The 23,575-nt window shown below is 44.1% G+C and overlaps 1 protein-coding gene across 1 annotated transcript in view; it reads left to right on the plus strand.

Moving 5' to 3' along the window:
* The first annotated feature begins 3,302 nt into the window (after positions 1-3,302).
* The window catches only part of Kctd1 (potassium channel tetramerization domain containing 1), a 184,775-nt gene continuing 164,502 nt past the window's right edge, over positions 3,303-23,575 (plus strand). Inside the window, exon 1 of the mRNA XM_046433378.2 lies at positions 3,303-3,456. Within this exon, the coding sequence (XP_046289334.1) occupies positions 3,448-3,456 (9 nt within the window). The 5' untranslated portion in view covers positions 3,303-3,447. The remainder of the gene's footprint in view (positions 3,457-23,575) is intronic.

Consider the following 23,575-nt stretch of genomic DNA (forward strand, 5'->3'; position numbering starts at 1 on the left):
TCTCATACTTGCCAAGAGAGACCTGGCTTTTCACATGCTGTTTTGTTAATAGTCTATTTTAAAATTTTAAAATAAGTTGTCCCTCCCTTGATTTGGAGGTCCCCCTGAAGTCTGACCATCTCTTTGTATTGTACAAGACAAAATGCATTTTCAATCTAGTACTTTATATTTAAGCAACTATATTCTAGACTCTCTGGCCTTTGACTCTAAGTCCCTGTCCTATAACCTGGACTTTGATATCCCTTCAAACTGTAAGAATAGTAAGATCCCCAGCACAATAAGGAGAGTATACTTGTAGATTGTTTGCAGGAACTAAGAAGAAAGTTGACCTTATTAGTTTTAGTCATATTTTCTTCTATGACTCTAAATGTCATAAGCCATCTTTCTCATCCACCTGTTCCCCAGATCTGCTACTAATTTTTTAAAAAAAATTTAGATGTTGATGGGCCTTTATTTTATTCATTTACTTATATGCGGTGCTGAGGATAGAACCCAGTGCCTCACACATGCTAGGCAAGGGCTCTACCACTGAGCCACAACCCCAGCCCCTACTAATTTTTGTTGTTCCCAAAAGTTAATCTGTCAATGAACAAAGATTTATTGCTATCAAAAATATTTAAAAGGTTGTGCTACAGGCCTTTAGGACAAGCCCAGAAAGAGAATTCCAAACATATGGTCCAGGCAACATTGCCACAGATGGGAATGCTATGCACAATTCCTGAAGATGGGTGGTTTCAGGGAATACCACTTGCCTTTCTTCTAAGACTGCTTCCTGTGACCTAGTCCCCTGTCCATGGCTAGCTGGCCACATTGCAAAGCTGCTTTCCTTCCATATGTAAAAATCATATAAAGCTTTAGATGCCCTTAAAAGATTTTTCCAGCTCTAGAACCGTAGGACAATGATACATGGATCTCTTGGTGACATGTGATCTTTTGATTAAAAGTCACTTTAGAGCTGGGCACAGTGGTGCATGCCTGTAATCCCAGCAGTTTGGGAGGCTGAGGCAGGAGGATCAAAAGTTCAAAGTCAGCCTTAGCAATGGTGAGGCACTAAGCAACTCAGTGAAACCCTGTCTCTAAAAAAAAAAAAAAAATACAAAATAGGGATGGGGATGAGGCTCAGTGATTGAGTGCTCTGAGTTCAATCCCCAGTACCAAAAAAAAAAAAAGTCACTTTAGATCACATGTTTAATAAACAGGCTAAACATTTCTAATTTGAAAATCCAAAGAGCTACAAAATTTGAAACTTTTTGAGCACAGACATAATGTCACAAGTGGAGAAATGCACAGAACAAAATTTTGGTTCATGAGCAAAATTATGAAATATTTTGTATAAAATTACATTCAAGCTCTGTGTATATGAAGTATAACTAAATTTCATATTTAGAATTGTTCCTCATCCCCAAGATATTTCATTATGTATATGCAATATTCCAAATATAGAAAAAAATCTGAAGTCTTCTGGGTCTAAGAATCAGAGGAGACACTCAACCTGTATGAGGTCATTATATCAAATGACTTGGGATATTTCTGCCATGGTCTCTTTTCTTCTCACTTCCTCCTATATTAAAAGTTAATGCCATTCAGGGACAGAAACAAAATTTTTATTCAGCTGAATTCAGAGTTTTGTGAACATTTAAAAATTTTTATTGCAACTCACAGAATGTATCTATGAGGGAGGATATGCAAAGAATAATATTAAGGCAGTATCTCCGTGTTGCAATATAATTTTTTGTATGTGTGTTGATTCGTAAGCCATTCCTTTTTCTTCTTATAGGGCACTGATATTCTCAAACCAGATACTCATGTCATAGGAACTTGCTATGTTTAAAAAGTTTGCCAACACTCCCTTATTCCCATGATGACATTAATCTCTCAGGTCATTATAGCATTGATCAGATTGACCATATTTTTTAAAAGCTTGGCCCTTTCCTTTTCTGTTGATATTGCCACAGTTGCTTACCTTACAGGCTTAAAAAAAAATACTTCCTGTGAAATGCTGCCAGTTGCAGATATTACAAGACATGTCTGGTTCTATTTAGGTTTTCTTTTCTCCTTTTTTTTCTTCTTCTAGTATCCTTGGCCTTACAATCTCTTTTTGTTGTTGTTGTTGTTGTTGTTTTGTTTTGTTTTATAAGACATGTCAGCAAAGCCTTTGAATTAATGAACTGTGAAGTGCTCAAAAAGTATCCTGCAAGGATTTAACCCTAATGAGAGGTGACCCTTGAGTTTATCACCAAATATCCCACCCTAACTAAAAAGAATTAAGATAACCACTGGCTTAAGAACAATCTCTTTGAACAAAGACCCAGAGAGAAAGAAGTGATGAGGAGTGGGGGAGGTCAGGCTAGAGTAGCAATCTGGGGAAATGTGTTTATGTTAGAGACTCTGGCTCTAGTGTGCACTTCGGTCAAATAATGGACTTAGACAAACCTACCTATAAAAGATACCAGGTGGAGTAAAGAGAAGGGAGGAGGCAAGGTTTCAGAAGGTTGATCAAATAAACCCAAATGGTTGGTCCTTGGCTACACCTAATGTTAGGTTTTGTTTTCTTTTAATTTTGCCATTAAAAAAAAATGTGGTGTAACTCCTTCAATCTTTTTACAATTCTGCATGGTTGAACATTTGAAATGAGTTTGTGTATCACCCCCAGGCGCTGATTCAGACTTGATTGGGGCAAAGCAGACTGCATGTGCTTATTTTTATCCACATCATTTGGGACGTTATGTCGCCAAAAGAACCAAAACGTGCTGCTCTATTGCCAAATTATCACCTATCCTTTGATCAGACAGGGCGGTGATCCCCATCAACAAGTTGTGCAACCTTCCTGTAACAGCAATGTCAGGTCAACTTGAGAAAGTGAAGCGAGAGCCCTAAACACAAATAAAAAGAAACAACCAACAATCCTTATAATTATCATCATCTGCTGCTTTTCCCTCTTTTGGCAAAGAAACACTCCATCCATTTGCAGAAATCGCCCGCGGAAACGTTACATCAAAACTAATCACAACGATTAAAATCAGCTTTTCTGTGCAAGAGAAGGGTAAAAAGCAAGTTGGAGGCTGGAATGAGACTGTTTTTCCAACAACAAAAAAAAAAAATCTGGAAAAAAATTTCCTATATGTATATTTCTCCATACGCATATGTAGAGCTTTATTTTTGAAGGAGATCAATTGTCTACCCTGTGATCAGTTAATTTGATTTAAGTTTTATTTTGGAGATTGATTTAGACTGGAGGTAGAGGCATGAGCTAATTGTATCCTGATCCTTGCCTTGAGGGGTTTCAAAGCCCTGGAGCAACTCTTCTCTGTATTTTGTTCTGTCTACCTTAGCCAAGCTATTGCATTTCTCTCTGGTGTGGCGAGCCGAGCAGATCGCTGGGAGAGAAATCGGAAAAGGGGGGAGAGGAAAAGGAAAAGGGGACTTGGAGAGAGACTTTGTGCTTCAATGTTTCAGGTAAGATCTGACGGTTTGGGTTTGTTATTATTTGCTAAGGAGGGTATGGCTGGGACTTTGGGCGCAACTCGCTTTTACGCATGTGCCAGGCATGGGGCGAGAGCGCGGCACACTCGCACACACACAGCCCGACGCGGCGGGAGGGCGACTCGGGATCCGCTCGGACCGGTGGCGGGGCAGCGGCTGCCGCCTCCTTCGGGCTGCAGCTGTCGGTTCTCGGTTTTCTTCCTCCAGTGGGAGCGGGCGCGAGCAGGCGCTGCCGAACTGGGCCGGGACGGCCAGGGAGCGGGAGCCGGCGCGCCGGGGCCGGGCTTCCGGATCTCCGGGCCGGGTTCCGGCTCCGAGAGCGGAGCTGCAGCGGCTCCAGGAGCCCGCGCCCGCGTCGCCCGCCCGCCTGCGGCTCCGCGCGCCAGCCTCCCCGTGCGCCAGCCTCCCCGGCGGCCGCTGCGCTCCCCCGCCCGCCCCTATCCCCTCCCTCCTCCCTCGGACCTCGCGCGTCCTTTCTTTTCCCGGCACAGAGCTCCGCGTCTGCACTCCAGCCCCGCCGAGAGCGCCCAGCGCCGCGGGCCCCAGCCACCGCCGCCGCCGCCGCGGGCCGGGCGCCCGGAGCCGAGCGCAGCACGCTGCGGGGCGCGCGGGGGCAGCGGCGGCGCCCGGGGCTGGGCTCCCGCCGGGGTGGGGGTGGGGACCGCCGCCCCCTCCTCGCTGGCAGCCTCGGCGGCGCCCCCAGACGCCGGGTGAAAGACGCCATTGTGGCTGCCGAACGGATTGGGCCCCGGGGCGGTTTTTCCTTCCCCTTTTGCCCGGGTCGGGCCGCGCCGCTCCCCTTTGTGAGCCGCGGCTGGTGCCCAGAGCTGTCCGCCGTCCGTCTCCGGCTAGGCTGATCCAGATTCGCCGCCTCCGCCCACCCGGGCGCCTTTAAAGCCCCCTCCCATCTCCTCCCATTTCCAGTCCCCCCCCCCTTGGGTGCAAACGTTTCATTTATTTCTAAAAAGCTCTCATTCCTCTTCCTCCCCACCTCCTCCCCTGATAAAGGGCATGGCACATGCTCCGGATTAGAAGTCTCCTTGGGAGGCGGGGACGGGCGGGGGGCCGCCGGGGTGGGGGAAGGATGTGAGCGCTGCAGGTAATGGCTGTGGCTTTGCTGCGCTCGCCTCTTCTCCGTGGTGCCTGCAGCGCTGGGTCCGGAGTCTGCATCCTTCCCTCCCCTTCTGGCGGCCAAGGTTCCCCTTAAAGGGACAGAGTTTCCTGGCAGCCTCCCGTCAGCGCTGTCTGAACCAGAGCTGGGGGCGCCGAGGTGGGCGTAAGGGATGCAGTTTGGCTCCTTTCTGACCTCTTTACTCCCCACCCCCATCCTGCCGCCCCTCTTTATGGAAATGTGAAGTGTGCTTCCTCTCCTGCCCCCAAGAGGGACCTGGCTGGAAAACAGAGTCCGCACCTCCTGGAAAAAGAACTGGGTGGGGAGCGCGTTATGGTGAATTTTCGTTAAAAGTGAGACGGAGCCCCCAAAACGTCCAGGAAGAGAAGCCAGACCTGTGGTGCAGGAATCCCTTACCTGGACGTGTGCTCCGCACAGCCGCCCCGAGTACCGCAACTTCCTAGCAATCCCGGGTCGACAGTGTCTGCCTTTGTGCTTTCGAACACTTAACACTGTCGTGGAAATGATTTTACGGTATCAAAACGTTTTCACTCCGAGTATGCTTCGGGGACGGGCTGGGCGCGAGCCAACTAAGTTAACAAAGTTGCGGTGGGGCTGTCGGCTTTGTACGTGGAGAGCAGCACGCAGGAACTGTCCAGTATCCTTATGGCACAGGCTTCCTCGCTAAGAGGTGTACCGCAGTAGACAGAAGTAATTTTGGTATAAATGCTGCATTACCTTTTAGATCACAGAACTAGCTGCTTTCAAGCAAATTCTTGACTGTGTGTGTGTGTGTGTGTGTGTGTGTGTCCTTGGTGGTACTGGGAGAGACATAACAGTTTAACATACTCATTCTTTAAGAAACGTTTGCCTTCTGTTTTCAATCAACTAAGCTGGCAGCTAGAGATACAAGTTTATTTGAGAATACCCTCTGGGTACCAAGCATGCTTGGATTGTTTTAGCAAATTAAAAATGAGCAAAATGCTTTTACCTTCTCAGCAGTAGACTCCTTAAGAGACCTCCTGTTTTGGGTGTATGTGTGTGTGTGTGTTTTAGAGAAACATTTTCTGTGTGTATCTCAAATGTGTTTTTAATGTGGAAAAAGAGAAAATAAAGGGTTTTAAAAGGCTGAGGCTGATTGATGCCATAGAATGATTCGTTAAATCTGATTCTACATCAAGGAATTCACCTGCATATATAGGAAGCTGCAGAAACTAATAGCCAGCCTACTTGGTGAATTTAAAATAGCAGTGGATTCATTTGTCTCCTGGATAATGGGCAAGATGCCGATTTATTCCTCTTGTTTATATTTGTGTGGCATTTGGCTTACTATGAGGAGTTTAGGAGACTGCACACTGATGGCGAGCATTCAACTCAGGAATCCTGCTGATTCCTGAATGGAAAGAATTGTTAGCAATTGTTATGATGAAGGTGGGTTAAATGTTTACTGATTAGGTTGCAAAGGTGACCCTGGAACTTGAAACTTTGCATCACAAGGAAAACTTCACTGGGTTAGGCTGATATTTCTAAGAACAACTCATTAAGCGAAAATGCCTTACATGAGCTGGGAAGAAATTTTTAAATGAATTGAGCATGAATGATAGTTGGTGAAAATCTCCCACCACAGTAAGCAAAATGACTGCAGTGATTTTGCTGTATTAATTATGCCCGGAGCACAATATAAAGTTCTCTAACACACACTAGAGGTCTCTCTTCTAGCTGTAGGATTTTCCTGTTTGTAATTCTTTGCCAGGGCTTGCATGTAGGGATGTGCAATAATGGCTTGGTTCATACTTATTTAAGTAATTGTGATTTACTGACCATTCAACTTATTCTGATGTGAGATATTTATTCTTGGGAGAGTATTCAGTAATTATTTTATAGATTATGTTACCCAAGTACTGGAAAAGTAGCAACAATAAGACTTCTACTAAACGAGGAAAACATTATTCAATTTGCATGAAATAGTGCATTATAGACTTTCTGGCATCAAATTATTCATCCAGAGCAATTTATTTTTAAGTGTAAGAGTAATTAGCCAAAGATGTATTAATCAGAGAACTTTCTGAAATTAAACTTACATTTTGCTCTATGTTTAGCAATAACAGTGGCTTGCACAAGTGCTTTCTTGTCTTGACATTTCCAAAATCAGAGTGATTGTTTTCTGCTAAGATCTTTTTCCATTTGTATTGCTTTTAAGTCTTTCAAAGGATGTTTTCGAACCATTAGTTCACCAAGGCTTTTTTAGTTGTTTATTAAACATGGGCATCTCTGAGCCTTCTTTTGGACTGCAATTTATAATTTCCCAAGCAAATGGAGCATTTATTTTCTCTGTCCTTACCTTAGGATGAACCATCTTGGAAATGAAAATGAATTTTTTGGATGCAATCATGTATGCTTATTTTAATAGTTTACTCATGCACAAGTGAGAACTCAGTTTTCCTGAGCACAGTAATAGACCTGACATCTTATTCATTAAAAAACAAAACTAGATGTTTTGCTTGTTGATGAGTTTGGTTTGAGATACTGTAAAAAAAAGTAAAACTTTTTTTTTAAGAGTAGCAAGCCTGTATTCATTAAACTCAATCATTCCTTCAACAAATATTTATTTGTGCCTGCTGTTTGGGAGACACTGTGTTAGACGTTGGAGACACAGTAGTGAGAAAAAGCATTCAGAATCCTAGTCTCCCAGAACTTCTGCTCAGAGAGACAAACATTAATTTGAATAATTGAATAACTGATACATTAGTGCTTTGAAGGAGAAGAAACACAGGACTCTCTGGTAGCATGAACCCAAGAGGGAAATGGCCCAAACTGGGGTCAGGTTCCAGAGAAAGTGCTAAAAACTGAGATCCAAATACTTGAGAGGCAGAGGCAAGAGAAAAAGAGAAGAAGAGAGACAGTTCCAGGCAGAGAGAAGAGAGAACACCATTTGCCAAGCTGCAGGAAGCGAGTGAGGGACTAGAAACTTAACTGCATGGAATTAGGAGAGGGTGGCGGTTGGGACAGGAGAAAAGGCTATATGGCATGGGTACCCGGTCTCCACTTTCAGAGTAGTATGAAGGAGTAGGTGGAGAGAATAGAGAAAAGTGCAGCAGTGACATAGTGAGATGTGTCTATTGATGTGTGTGGTGGCACACGGGGAGTTGATTGGAGGGACCCAGAGAGGGTGGAGTGTAGCCCTTGGATGGTTCTTAGAGTCATCCAGACAAGAGCAGGTATAGCTGGGGTTAGGGTAAAGGGAGGGGAAACAGTGATGGCATGATTTGAAATCTATTTAGAAGGTAAAATTTACAGAACCTCATGAAGGGCGATCAAGAAGAGAGAAGTGTCAAGCAGATGCCTAGGTTTGGGCATACTAATGGAATAGACACTGAAATTGTGAAGACCAGATAGATTTTGTACCTTTGGCTTCATTTGTAGTGGGAAGAACAAGTAGCAATAAACCTCATTCACATCCAGCGTAACTGAATTCACAAAGGAAACCAAAGCATCTGGTCATTCTTTATTCGCTCCATTTGCTCACCAGTCTTGACAGAGCGATTGCCTGCTGTGGCTCAGGTGCTCATCTGCCCGCCCCCTGTTTTTCCAAGATCCTTTCCCTTTATGAACTGCACTGTGAGATTCCATGTATCCAACTCCAGCTGAACTGGAATTTATCATTGAAATAGCCCTGTTTACTTACCCGAACACAATCAAGTCTGCCTTGTCATACAAATTAATTGTGTTAAAAATATAAAAGTGTCAAATAATTAATGAACTATTCCACTATGACTTTAAAAAGCCCTTTTATATACAAATAACTGGCATATACAAATCTTTCCTGAAAAAACTTTCAAGGATCCAAACAGTTCTTAGATTACCAGTGTCCCACCCAGTTAGTTGGTTTTTTTTTGTTTGTTTGTTTGTTTGTTTTTTGTGCATTTGTTCCTTGAGCATCTCTAACTTTGTCTACTGGTCTTCAGCTAGCCTGATCTCAGTGTAATATTTTCAGACTTTTCTTACGTGAATACTGATTTTGGTATTTCTACTCCTTGTCCATTCTTTCTATTGGTTCTTGTTTCTCTAAAACCTGTTCCCACATGTCTGGCTTCACAAACACATGTAACAATCAGAAAATAGTTTTGCTCAATCTGTTGCTCACTACCAAAATAACATTAGCTGGTAAGCAGTTGATTGATTTTAAAACAACCTAAAATTAGGCATTTGGTTTTTCTTTCAATATCAAAACTCAATAGGAAGAGTTCATATATGAATACATGACCAGTTTAACTCCATATCATGTACAACTACAAAACATTCTACTGTCATGTATAACTAAAAAGAACAGATTTAAAAAAAAAAAAACTTAATAGGAAGAAAATTTCAGTAAAAGAAATCAGCCATGAGTGTTTTAGAATAGCTTTTCTCCTTTCTGGTTGTACTCCTTCCAGGAATTCAGGTTTCAGTCATTTCCAGGAAGCAATCTGCATACCACTGTCTACTTGGGGGTTGGATACACAAGTGATATTCATAAGATGCTTTTCTTGATGGTTCTCACATGGGCAGCCCCAAGGACAGGCAGGGTTGGAAAAGCGTCCCTCATTTCAGCCAAGTCACCTAAGGATCCATTTCTCCTGAGAAAAACTGGAACAATAATATCACTCCAACCTGCCTTACAAGGTTGTGGAGAGGAGGAATGTGGCTCAGGGGCAGAGGGCTCACTTTGAGTGTGTAGCAAAGCCTGAGAATGGAAAAAGAAAATTTTGCCGAGAGGGGAAATTTAAAATAAAATATGTATGTAGGTGTGTATGTCAAACTGATGTGAAAATAAATAATATCCTGCATCCAGTCTCTCTGGAGGAGCAAGCCCCGTTCGGTCCCCGTTGCTTTTCTGCTCAGTCACCCCATGCCAGTCCTGCCGCATACCGGCTGCCTGAGCCTCCAGGCACTGTCCTATCCACAGCTAAGATTTAGGGGAGCAGTGCCAGAGGCCAGTCTGCATACCTCTCTGAATGTTCCTCTAAGAAACCCTGTGAGGCAAGTATTATACCCCACCAGACAAATGGAAGAACTGGGGGTTAGAAACATAGGATGAGCCTGAGCTCCAAGACTGGGTGGGCGACAGAGCATGAATTTTCACCCAGCAGGCTGGCACCAGCCCCTCCCACCAGCTGCTGTCCTGTCCCACCTCCGCTTCCTCTGGCTGCCTCTGCCCGGTCTTAGCACTTCTCATAGGCACAGAGTGCTTTCCTGCTCTGCCACCAGCTTCCATCCACTCCGTCCCCTCCCTGCCACCCTCGGTACCTCCCCACCAGCACAAGCACCCTACCTACTCTTATACCAAGAGAGAAAGGAAAAATTACAACTGGTTTGAGATGGTTGCAATCAGAACACCCAAACTGGCCTCTTCCTGTGAGCAGACCTTTTACTAACACGTGCTCTCTTGCACTGACAGAAATTCAGATTTGTTTTCTATGCGATGAAAACTGACAGCAATTCAGCTCGGGCCGCCCGACACCAAGACCACTATTTAGAAGACTTATGTACTGAAGAGAATGTTAACTAGATACATCTCCAACAGTTGCTAAAGGAAGAAATATTCTTCCTGATAAATCTTTCCCAAGCATCGACTGCTATCATCACTTACTGTTTGTGTAGCACTTTCACTTTGCTAGAAATTTGTAGCTAATGGAACAGAAAATATGTGTAAAACAAAAGACCGAGACTTTGTGTGAAAAAAAAAAAAAAGCAATATCGGTCCATGGTGATAACAAACCCCACTCCATCTAACCATTATCTTGGCTGATTTAATCTTTCTAAGCTTCAGTTTTCTAAACCATAAAGGAGATGGTAATAGAATTGTTCTGAATTAAAATGAAATAAAATGAGATGCAAATGCCCAACACATAGTAGGCACTCAGAAAATATCCATATGAGATTACTAAGAATAGGAACTGTGTTTATCCATATTTGCCCCTCACCTCCCCACCATGTGTAGAGGGGAGCGGGGGTGCTGGGGATGGAACCCAGAACTTCAGGCATGCTAGGCAAACATTCTACACCGATCTATACCTACTACACCCCCAGCCCCATTTCCTTAGTTTTTTTTTTTTTTTTAATACAGCACTTGGCATACAGTGTAAATGCTCAATAAATTAATTGTTGGATGTATGAACACAGAGTTTCAAAGAACATAAGAGTAAAGCCAGATGGTACTTTCACTTCCCTGTAAATACTTTTTGCCATTGACAAGAGGGTCCAAATTCTTCCAGATGCCCTTGCCTGATGGTTATGGGCTTTTTATAACCAATTAGATGAATCATTTGGGAACAGACCAAATTTGAACCTGGAAAATGTTGGTGGGAGATAGAATGTTCCAGTGATGGTCCTTGGTTTTACCTTTTGATTACATTGACATAAAGGTCCTCCTGGGCACAGTTGTCATGGGATTTCCAAAATTTGCAGACACTCAGAACTGAAGCTATGAAATGATGCCAATACAACACTAGGTTCTCAACCCACAGTGAGGATCAGCGAATTTGCTTATTACAAGCAGCAAAGCGGCATTTGAACTGGTCCAATATCCATTCCATCCAGCAGATGGCAGCGACACACTCGAAAGTAAACTCTAGGTCTTTCCAAGCCTCCAGTCTTTCTTAGTTTCTAGTGTTGTCCCACCCTTGGTAAAAAGGGAGGCCAAGCCAGTTTTTATTTATTTATTTTTATTATTTATTCATAATCTTTTTTGTGCTGGGGATTGGAGCCAGGGAACCTTTACCATTAAGCCACATCCCCAGTCCTTTTTGTTTTTTTAATTGTTTTGCTTTGTTGTTTTTGTTTTTTTTTTAATTTTGAGGCAGGGTCTTACTAAGTTGCTGAGGCTGGCCTTGAACTTGTGATCCTCCTGCCTCAGCCTACTGAGTCACTGGGATTACAGGTAAGCACCACTTCACCTGCCCAAACGAGCTTTTGAAACCCACCTTGGCTCCTTCACAGGAACAACTGAAGCTCAGTAGGGTCAGCTGGGAGGATCCGCACCTCAGAGTTGCCCATTTCCTTTTGGTCTGTGGGCCATTGAGGGGGGAGAAAGCGGTCACCTTGGCCACCTTTCTTAGAATCCACTTATTGCTAGTTTCCCAGAGATGCAAATAATTAGAAAGAGGTCTGTTTTCCTGTGGATTTGATCAAATCCACAGAGGAAAAATATTGTCACCCTCCAGCATCCTCCATGCTGTGGGTGTGCTGATTAGTAATCCATGCCAATTAGTAATCAGGAGTACTAATAAAGATGGTAACAGTGTTAAGCAGTCACATACCACCGTGTGTTGAAACAGTGTCTTGTGCTACTTAAGACCCACGTGTACCCCTCTCATGTGGGGTACTGAAAATGAGATCTCATGGTTTCCTAAAACCATGAGTCCACTTTCTACGTGCCACCCTGCTACTGAGGGTTGAAGCCAGGGCCTCGTGCATGCTAGGCAAGTGCTCTACCACTAAGCAACACCCCCAGCCCTTTTCAAATTTTGAGATAGGGTCTTGCTAAATGGACCAGACTGGACTCAAACTTGGAATCCACCTGCCTCAGCCTCCTGAATAGCTGGGATTCCAGGCACTTAACTGTATGACCCAGGACCTTATTTTCACTATCTGTACAATGAGGGGTAATAAAACCCACCGCAGAGGTTGTTATAAGAATTAAATGTGTAACAACAATACAATGATTCCCTGTGCTAGGCTGGTTTTCAAGGTCTTTGCAATACATCATCTCATTGAGTCCTCATCCATCATTCAAGAGGGCAGTGCAATTTGTAAACCCATCTTTCAGATGAGGAGATTGCAACACAGAGAGATGAAGTAACTTGCCTGGCATTACACATTGGTAAGTGGCAGAGCCAGGATTTGGACCGTGCATTTGAGCTTTAGAGTCTGCTCTTAACCGGTAGGAACTATTGTCCTTTACTAATAGTGATTGTTACTAATAATCAGTAATTAGTAATCACTTTCCTTATGCTAGCAACTTCATATGTTAATGCCTCTGATCCTCTCAGCCACTCTATGAAAGGAGGAAAAAAATATTTACTCTCTGCCCCACCCTGTAAGAAACACAATAAAGTCGTTCATTGAAGTATAGCCACTTTTGCTCTAATTGACACTTGGACACAGGAAAACAAATTAATGGCAAGCCTACAATATATTAAAGTGCTCAGTGGTAGGTCCCTTGGTAGCTGGCAGAGTAATTTAGAGATAAGAGAAATCAACAATGGGAGTATATGGGGCTTCTATTCCCATATATGGGAATAGGATATAAGGATTTTAATGTCTTACTCTTTTTAAAGGGGCCCTTAGATCTTTATGGTCTCACAGCCATTTTCAGAAATGGTGAGTGGCCTGCAGAGTTTCCAATTGGTTCCACTCCTGTTCCTCACTGCCTTCCTCTGCTCAGAGTCATTGTTCATCATTTCATAAGGAGGTAGAGAGATCCGGGTGATCGACTAAGTGAGGGTCACCTTCGTCTTGCACATGAGGGCCTGGTGGTAGGACGTAGCTTTTGCCCATGAGTCCTTGGAAGAAAGTCACTTGCACTATTAACTAACTTAGGTCCTTCCTGGTCAAAAATGTTCTTCCAAGTCTGGGATGGAAGGCAGGTTTTAGATCTGGAGTCCATTGACTTTGGACTCTACTATCTGCAGTATGCCAAAAGGAGGTTTGGTAGAACAGACAACTCTCCAAATCAGGGCCAAAATTTTAGAACTAAGCCTTTTTTAGTGGCTGCAAATATGGTATTTCAAAGATCCAGAGTATGTGAAAAATGAATCATTCAAAGGTTGCATAAGTCACACTAGCTATATAAAAAGTACAGGTGGTTTTCTATGGGATAAACAGATCCTGATGGAACCTGCCTCCATTTCAATCCCCACTTAGTAGAAATAACCCCAGGAGTTCATGACCAATGGAATCAGGAAGACCCTGCCAATCATGTGCGTTGCTGGGAGATGAGCTAGGGCTGAGTGAAACAGAATGGAAGACATCCACCTTAAAAAATGAGGGGCATTTCTTATCATTTTTTTCTTCCAATTAAACCTTTGTGTTCATGCAAATCATTGCACAAAGCTATTCTTTCGCTTTTGATATCTCCTTATGTCTAAATGCATTAGAAACCAAGAATATTTCTAGCTAAAGCTCAAATCATTTTAAAAGCTCAAGCATTTAGCTCTGCATAATTATTCAAGGGTCTTCTTTGTTTCTTTTTCCCTCTCAAAATTGAGTCAAAATGCGTTTTAGACTTTAGGCTTACAGATTTTACTTTTGAAAATATACACCGAAATTCCTTTTTTTTTTAATGTACAGTTGAAGTACTCATGTAGGTGAGTTATTTTTGACAACTCTTTTGCAGCCTATAAATGTCTGATAAGAACACTTGCAAATTATTCTGCTAAGGAGTCAGATGGATATATTTTTTAACACCTGAAAATTATGCCTTCTGATAAGTTTCTGTGTTAACCCAATAACCTTTTTTTACGAAAGCCAGTGAAATGCTTCTGAGCTGATTGATGTGTAAGGCTGTTTGCACATAATTATTTTTATCAGTTTTTAAATATAAATTTATATAGCCAAACATGTAATACCGATACTTAGGTCCCGTTTCTGGTTATTCAAAAGCCGATGATGTATCTTACAAATGATCTCTCTTCTTTTCCATTGCTATCTACCTTTTGGTCTCATAATTACTTTCTGGTACCTCTGTCAGAGGATGGAGAAAGGAAATGAAAGGAAATCAATTTCAAATCCACTTCTCTTTCTTCCTCTCTCCCTCCCACCCAACAACGTGAAAAGCATATTGGAAAAGAGTCAGGTCTTGATTCATGCTAACAGAAAGACATACAGTATGAATAATCTGAAAAAAAAATAGTCAAGCCAAAATTAGTTCAGTTAATATTTTGATGTGACATTAATTAGGCTACTATTAAATTTTGCAATCTAATTATGTGCATATTGCTATTGGACTCAGATTTTTCTTCTCAATGTCAACCTCTGTACTCATACTATATGACTTCAGCATGATCAAGGTGATTTATCCAACACCTTAATGAATAGTCTTTCCCAAATATGAATATGAACCAGGCTCCCAGAAGTATTTCCTAACTCAGTGGTTCTCAAACTTTAGCATGCATCAGGATTGCCTGGAAAGCTTGTGAAAAAAACAGATTCCTGGCTCCACTCTCAGAGCTTCCGATTAGGTAGATCTGGAGTGAGGTCTAAGAGTTTACATTTCTAACAGGCTGGAAATTTACATTTCTAACATGTATGCTCATGCTGCTGTTCCAGAGACCTCACTTTGAGAATCTTTGTTCTAGGAGCACAGTAGACTCGAGAGATGCTCCTGGAAGGGGGTGGGGGGTGTGGGGGTGAGATTCATCAATCAATCAATCAAATAAATTTAGGAAACAGTATATGCTTTTGTGAAATCTTTTAAGCCTTTCTTTCTTTCTTGGCACTAGAGATTGAACCCAGGGGCATTTGACCACTAAGCTATATCTCCAGTCCTTTTTATTTTTGAGACAGGGTCTCACTAAGTTGCTGAGCCTGTCCTGAAACTTGTGATCCTCCTGTTTTAGCCCCCTAAGTCTCTACATTATGGGTATGTGCCACCACACCCAGCTTTAAAAGGTTTCTAGAAGTATTGTAACATGGGGAAATCAGTTTTCTAACTTACATTTTCTAAACTTATTGAACCTCCTTATTCTCTCAGTAGCAATTAACTCTCAGATTTGCTATTCCCGGAGCACATATTAGTTAGGGCTGTCCTGTGTCACAGTGCCTCCCACCTCCTACCTCATGTTGGCCACCCACTGCCACTAACACTGGTGGGACATTTCTGTTACTTAGCACCTATCCTCAGCAATCTCCAACTTCAGTGATTTCTTCCTTCCTTTCTTGTTTAATTTTTCTTTCTTTCTTTTTGACAGTACTGGGGCTCAAATCCAGGGCTTCCTGAATGCTAGGCAAGTATTCTACTACTGAACTATTCCCAGCCCTTTTTTAAAACTTTATTTTGAGACAAGGTCTTGCTAAGTTGCTGAGGCTGGCCTTGAACTTGTGATTCTTCTGCATCCGCCTCCAGAATAGCCAGCATTCTTTTTTTTTTCTTTCTTTCTTTTTAGCTATCCTGTTATAGTAGAATGTGTTTTGACATATCATATATATATATGGAGTATAACTTCTCCTTCTTGTGTTGTACATGAAGTGGAGTTACACTGGCCATGCAGCGTTCTTCTTTTGATAAGAGTAAATTATTTTCCCATTCCTTCCCACTAAACCTGACTTGTGACCTCAGGGCAGTTGCAGTCCCTTCTCTTCTTCCTCTTCACTCACCTCCCCTCTTTTCTCCCTCATCACCTTTCCCTTATTCAGCTGGGTTCTCACTAGTTCTCTTCCTTCCTTCCTCTTTTTGGCCTCTGTCCTTCCTGGCTTGCTAACACTCAGCCCTGGATATCCCTTCCACTTTTCCTCACTCTTGTTCCTAGGAGCCTGAGTGACAGGGGCAGATTGTCACATGATTCTTCTAATTGGTGCCATCAGAAAATCATTCATCCATTTAGCCAGTATTTACATGGACTTTCTTGTGCCGGGCACCACCCTAAGCCTTAGAAATATAATGATGAACAAAACAAAAAAAGAGATCCAGGCTCTTTACATTCTTGCGGTAGGGGCTGAGAATTAAAAAAAAAAAAAAAAAAAATCAAGGGGCTGGGGATGTGGCTCAAGTGGTAGCGCGCTCAAAAATATTTTTAAAAAAATCAAAATAGGCAGTCAGATGAGGCTTCCATAAAGAGGTAACACGTATGCCAGTGTGGGGATGGCCGTCATGGTAGCTGGCCTTGGTTATTGCTGGTCCCTGGTTATTGCCTGGCAGCCTCCATGAAACATCTTGTCTCATTCTTCATGAAAGCTGTTTTGAAACTTTTTACTTTTCTCAAATCCCAAACACGTTTGCACACAGATAAACTTGCTCCTGACTTTTTGAGGTGTCCACTCTCTGCTCCCAACATCAAAATTCCCCTCTGCTGTTCCACTAACCCTCTCTGCCTTCCTTACTGTCCCTCCTTACTGTCTCTTTCCTCTTTCCATTGGCCCCTGCAAAACAACCCATCTGTCAGTTTTCCCACAAATTCAAACTTTAAAGCCCTAAGCCTCAATGTGACTATATTTGGAGAGAGAGTCTTTCAGGATGTAATTAAGGGTAAAGAGATCCTAAAGATAGGACCCTGATCTGGTAAGAATTCTGTCTCTGTAAGAAGAGACACCAGAGAACTCTTACTTATGGACAGAGGCCCTGTGAGCTCATGGCAAGAAGGTGGCTGTCTATAAGCCAGGAAGCGAGCCTCACCAGGCTGGATTAGCCAGCACCTTGATCGTGGACCTCCCAGTGCCCAGAGCCAGGAAAAATAAACTTCTATTAAGCCACCCCATCTTAAGTGTTTTGTTACAACAGTCCAGGCTGACCGTAATGCACATCCTTCAACCCAGAACCGAAACTTCTTTTCTGCACTCTTCCCTTCCCTCACCCCTCCCTCCCCTCCCTCCTCTCTTCCCCGCAGGTTGTAGTTTTCAAATCAGCTTTCATGTCAGCGTGTTCGTGTGCCTTTTCAGAGTGGGACAGCTTTACATACCATAGGATGGAACATGTTCTAAAGGGCTTTATTTTTAACTCCTCCTGGGATCAGAACCTCTGCAACCTTGGAATGTGTCATGCCACCCAACTGTCCCTACACACCAAATTTGATCTCCACTTGTTTCTTGGTGAAGTTCCCTTTTTTATTTCCTTTATTTTTTTCCCAAGCAATTCAGAGATACAGGGAGTGGTTATTGCTTTATTTTATATTTTTCAACATCAATACTGTTTGCTACCAATTTTCAACGGAAATGGTAACAGCCCTAAGCAGGAGTGAAAGTTTAAAAATCAAAATTGAGAAGATGGTTTATTCTTTTCAAGAAAATTTCTAAACTCCTGTTTTCCCTTTTTACTTAGTTAGAAGCCCATTGACCACGGCTTATTTGGTGGAATATTATCACAGCCCATGCCCTAGGGGCCCTGGATATCTGGGAGAAAGACAAGGGTTAATGCTTCCCCAAGTTAATTTGTGACCACTGGTCACTCTCTCTGAGATAAGCCAGGAGTAGGACATTCATTTCCACTACCTATGGAGCTCCTCCAGAGCATGAAGGGATCCTGGATGGACCTCTATCACATCCCCTCAGGGGAAGCCCCCTAACCCCATCTGACATTGCCATGATTTAAGAGCAAGTTCAAAGTCCCACAAGCCATGGGAGAGCAGCAGGCAGGAAAGGGAGGGTCAGCAAAGGCGCATCATGTAGTCAGTGCTCAGAAAACGGTAGCTACTATCAACCACACTGTTGTCCGCATAATGATCCCTGTGTGCACATCATAGATGTGCACACACGTACGTATGCACATGTACATGTGTGTACGTGCCGATTCATTCTGGTTCTAAACTGAACCTACAAGTCTTGAAGGAATTCAGGATGGGGTTGTGAGGCTGGCCTCAAAAGGGGGCTGGTGAAACACCATCACAATTTGTGCTTAAGGAAGCAACGTGGAGCAGGATATATCTGTCCTGATCCCATCAGGTGGATGGATATCTATGGAAGGAATGCACCCAGGGTCTGGGGGGAGGGTTCTCCTAACCTGGAGCAAGGGGACTTGGGAGAGTGACCGTAGTAGAGACCAGTGGGGAAATGCAAAAGGGACAGCCAGCAGAAAGTGAGACGCAGCTCTTGGGTTGCCTGGCTTGCAAATGCCAGCCCAACGAGGGAGCCTGGATCGTGGGAAGAATTCACAAACTGTGACTAAGCTAAAAAGGGCACAGGAACTTCTGGTGAAGGGAGAAAGTCTATTTTTAAAAACCCAAACTACACAAGTAAAATAGTACCTGTGCCGCGGCTTAGAAGCCACCGATTATTCAGCACCTTGCTCTCCAGCTCCACGGGGGTGATAAGGCAGGCACAGCCCCTGCCTTCCAGACTTGGAATCTTGGGGAAACCAGAGAAATGACAGTGGTTGGGGGCGGGGGTGGGGGTGATCAAGAAAGTGCCAGAAGTCCAGCAGCTCCAGAAGGCTTGCTGGAGGAGGTGAGAACATAAATGGGCCTCAGAGAGGCACCCAGTGTGCCAGGCGGGGACAACAAAGTGAACCAGAGGTGACCGTGGAAATGGTCTTGCGAGGCAGGTGTGGGAGGAGAGCTGAGAGTCTGGCGCCTCTTCTGTTCCCATGAACCCTGCTTCTGTGATTTGGGGGTGCCACTAGCTGCTCTCTAATTAGGATCTGGATCCTGCCATGCCATCCGGCTCACAGCCATTGCCCTCCTGACCATGTCCCTAACGTCCTCTATAGATACCTTCTTTTTTTTTTCTTATATTGCTACCCTTCCTAGGAGACCTCATGTCCCTCGAGTTCCATACAAACAACAGCTGACTCTGCTGTTGTCCACTTGCGGATCTCCCTGGCGGCCCCGTGGACACCTCCACCTGGGGGACAGCACACGCCAATCAAGTCCCAAGCAAATTGACCACCTTCCTCTTCTCCCAGAGTTTCTCCTCCTGTAGTGGCCATAGCACCCAGACAGGTACTGATCCTTCCAGATCCTTCCTTCCCTTGATCCCTTCCTAGATATAGCACACCTGCTAGGCAGACACAGCGCAGAGGGGGTGCACACATGTGCTCACACACAGTGACACCTGCGTGCACACAAGTACTCGGCGTCTGTTCTTCCTCCCTCCTGGAGGCCTCTGCATCCGTCCTCCTCCCCTTCCCTTGCTCTCATTCCTTGGGGGTCTGTGGCCCTCTGCAACGCCATCCCAAGTCTCGGCCTCTGCCTGGCCATGAACTACTCCCAACCTCCCCTGCCTGCTCTCACCAAAGCTCTCCTTTCAAAACCCAGTTCAGAAAATTAGGACTCCAACTCCATTTTAGACAAAAGCCTTCCTCTACCTGTACACTTGTGCATGGATATGTATTATCTAGTGTGATCTCCAAACATCAGTGTGGCCCAAGGTTCAGATACAGGTGCTGTGTCCCAATGGTCTGCACCTGAGTGCCTCTCGCTTAGCAAAGGTGACCCAGAGAAGCTCCTTGCGGTAAAAACAGCCCAGTGTCATGGTGAAGACTAAAACAAGAAGCTGTGTCACCTGACTTAGTGTCACCTGATAAGCATTCTTTACACAATGGTTATGATGGGGCAGGAGGGAGGGCAGTGGCACAGAAGGACTGTTAAGAAGTCCATACAAGTCAGCCCCATGGCCAGGCCTGTAATCCCAGTGACTCAGGAAGCTGAGCCAAGGTCAGAAGGTATGAAATTCAAGGTCAACCTGGACAATTTAGTGAGACTCTGTCTTAAAAAAAAAAAAAAAGTGGGGAGAGTCTGGGGATGCAACCCAGGAGTAGAGCGCTTGCATAGCAATCCCCAGCACCATCCCCCCCCCCCCCAAAAAAAAAAGTCAATACAATAATATTATCAGTGTTTATCTCTGGGCCAGAAGATTTTTTATTTTCAAATTTTTACTTTTCTGTGTTTCCCAATTCTCTGTTAATAACCATGAAATCCTTTTATAACCATTAAACTGATCTTTTCTTTGAAAATTACTCAATGTTCTGTCCTTGCTTAAAAATGTTCAGTGACCTCCAGTGGCCCACAGGATATGACCCAAAGCCCTGGGCCTGGCTTGGAGAGCCCTGCATGCGCCCTGACCTGACCTGGTTATATTTACTGGTGACACCTCCCACTGTCCCACTTATGTCCCCCGCTCCAGCCTTTCCAGATTTCTTTTGCCCCCAAGTGCTATCTCCTGCCATCATCTTTTATTTTTTCTTTCTTTCTTTTTTTTTGGTACCAGGGATGGAAACCAGGGGTACTCAACCACTGAGCCACATCCCAGTTCATATATATATAATTTTGAGACAGGGTCTCACTAAGTTGCTTAGGGTCTTGCTAAATTGCTGAGGCTGGACTCACACTTGAATCCTCCTGCTTCAGCCTCCTGAGCCACTGGGATTACAGGCATGCACCACCACACCCAACTCATTCTCTCTTTATATAATGGTCCTTTCTTGCCCCAGATTCCCATCTCCTCTGACTTCAGTTCTGCCAAACTAGACCCCTCTGCTCACTTGGACACAGACTTCTGCTGCTCTCTTCTTCTGGGCTCTCTTGTATCTGGGGCCTGTTTGTCACATGCAGCTGTCTGGAAATTTCCCAAGTCTGTGGACCAGGTAATGGCCTCACTAGCATCTCCAAATATCCATAAACTCCTCAGATGCTGGAAGACAGGTGGAGGGATGGAGAGGCAAAGGAGGGTGGAGGAGGAAGGGGGGCTGATCCATGCAGGCTCTATGTGCAAGACTAATCAAAAAAGGGGGTTTGGAAAAAGTCTTTAAAGCAGGACAGTATAATAAAAGTGACATTTTAGGTATACCAATTGGCAATATAGTTATCCTTTGTTAACTACTAGAAACGGATTCTGGGATCCCTGCAAATACAAAGTCCAGGGATGCTCAAGGCCCTTTTACACCTCCTTCCATATATTTTAAATCATTTCTAGATTTCTTTTAATACCTAGTACAATGTAAATGCTGTGTAACTAGTTGTTTTATTGCATTGTTTAGAGGTTAATGGGAAAGGGAAAAGTCTAGACGTGTTCAGTACAGATGCAATTTCTTTCCAAATGTTTTCCATGAGAGGTTGGCTGCAGAACCTCCGGGTACCGAGGATTGATTATAATAAAAATAGAAAATTTGGGAGCTGGAAACTCAGTTAAAAGGTGGATGGCAGTAGAGGAGGCAAGATGAGTGAGATTTAGTTCCAAGGTGGACTGGCCACTGGAAATAGCAGCTCCTCACCCTGGCCTCTTGGCCTGCTGGAGGCTACACTGCATGGGCCCCATGACCCCTACCATTATCTGTGGCTGGACAGATATACCCACCTCACACAGGGGCCTTAGTGCTGAGCAATAGAAGCATGAATCAAACCCGATACAACCGACCACAAGGCACACTCACTGAGCTCCTACACTGAGCTGCTGCTCCAGCCCAAGGACCAGCAAATCCCTAAGCAGAACAGAAATGCTGAAACTGAAAAAGAAATTGTATAGGATGCTCACTCCTGGAATCTCCTTAGGTATACGTCAAGGCTTTAAAGGCCCCAGAAAAACTCTGGTGGGAGATAAATAAAATGTTAAAAGGGAAACGAAGATATTCAACTGTCAAGGGTACTAGAAAGCCTACGAATAGAGTTCACTTGCTCTGATTCACCACTGAACTGCAGAGAGTAGGAGTTTGGGATACATAAAAGAAGCTTCTCTTACATAACGGGCTACAGAGCTTTTGAACTTCATCACCTGCAGGGGTGACAGTAGGTACAAAGGTTTGGAGGGATGGATGGATGATTGGTCTGCAACCAGTGTTTTAAAGCAAACTACATATATATTTAGAAGAGACTTTCCAAACTTTTTGAAGTGACACTAGGGAGGGCCAGCCCATGATCTCAGACAAAAAGAATATCCATTGCCACAAGTACTTTGTACCAGGCTCTGCACTGACATCATCTTTTTCAATCTGTGCCACTACTGTGTAGGGAAGGAATTGTCATCCCCACTCTTCAGATGGGAACACTCCGTCCAAGAGGGTGTATGTAACTGGGTTTCCAGCCCAGGTCCATGAACTCCAAAGCCAGCACTCTTTCCATGGTCCTCCCTGCCCACAGGGTGGGCTGACTGCTGGGTTTACCCAGAGAGACCCTCTTACTGCTTCTGCATTCAGGAATCTTCTCAGCAGACAACAGGCCTCACCCCCACTGAACCCACAGGTCTACCTGCCTGTGGCTGTTGAAAGGATGCCAGGCTAGAACTAATGATTTGTGGTCCAACTTTCCTGTTTCCAGTTCTTGAAATCTGCAGAGGGAAGGGTGAGCACACTAGGTGGGCTGACCCCATAATAGAAGACTCAGCACATTTCACATTTCCACCCACACGGCACCTCCTCCTCATAGCTAACCTCAGCACCACCCCCAGCAATCTGGATACTCTGCCTGCCATTTGAGAGTTCTTGTTCTGCGCTGTTCACAGTCTCTGGTGTCCACATAAAACCAGAGTTAACACTCTGGGATGTTCCCATTATCCTGTGACAAATCCAGGTGGGAGACTAGGAAGGAGCATGTGAGACCCCTGCCCCCCACTCAGTCAGAAGTGGTGCAAAAGGGATAGAGTCAGCAGAGGAAGGAGGGAAAGAGCAAAATGTGGGCTGGGGCTGCGGCTCAGCACTAGAGAGCTCACTTAGCACATGTGATGCCCTGGGTTCGATCCTTAGCACCACATAGGAATACATAAATAAATAAAGGTATTGTGTCCAACTACAACTAAAAAATAAATATTAAAAAATGTAGAAGATGTATGGAAATTTCAAGTACCACACTGAACTGAAAAAAATTTAAGAACCTTTAATAAGCAATTTGAAAACTAGGAGCCATGCTGGGAATGTCAGCAGTATAGGCAACACAAATGAGGGGGCCAGAGGCCAAGCAAGGTGTCTGTGGAGGTAGAAGTCAGGTAAGGAAAGAAGAGGCTCAGGAGCAGGAGCTGCAGTTCAAAACCCTGTTTCACCACCTACCTGCTGTGGAATCAGGGGGAGTTGCTGAACCTCTGTGAACTCTGGATTCCTTTTCCTGATAATCAAGATGATAATGCAGAAAGTGGGCGCATGCTGGCTAGGTTGTGATGGGGATCCAATTCGTGGATGTGCACAAATAGTTTGGGGGCCTCATATAAATATTTTTCTGGGTCACCATCTATTTTAAGTAATCTGAGTCACTCCAGATGGGCATGTGTGTGTGTGTTGACTGTCTGTCACTGTGACAAAACACCTGAGAAAATCAACTTCTCAGAGGAAAGATTTGAGAGGTTTCAGCCCATGCTGTCTTGGCCCCATCG

Source organism: Marmota monax, unplaced genomic scaffold, assembly GCF_021218885.2.
Source record: "Marmota monax isolate L192 unplaced genomic scaffold, Marmota_monax_Labrador192_F-V1.1 WCK01_AAM20220418_F8-fsc00126, whole genome shotgun sequence".
In the NCBI taxonomy this organism is placed as follows: Eukaryota; Metazoa; Chordata; class Mammalia; order Rodentia; family Sciuridae; genus Marmota; species Marmota monax.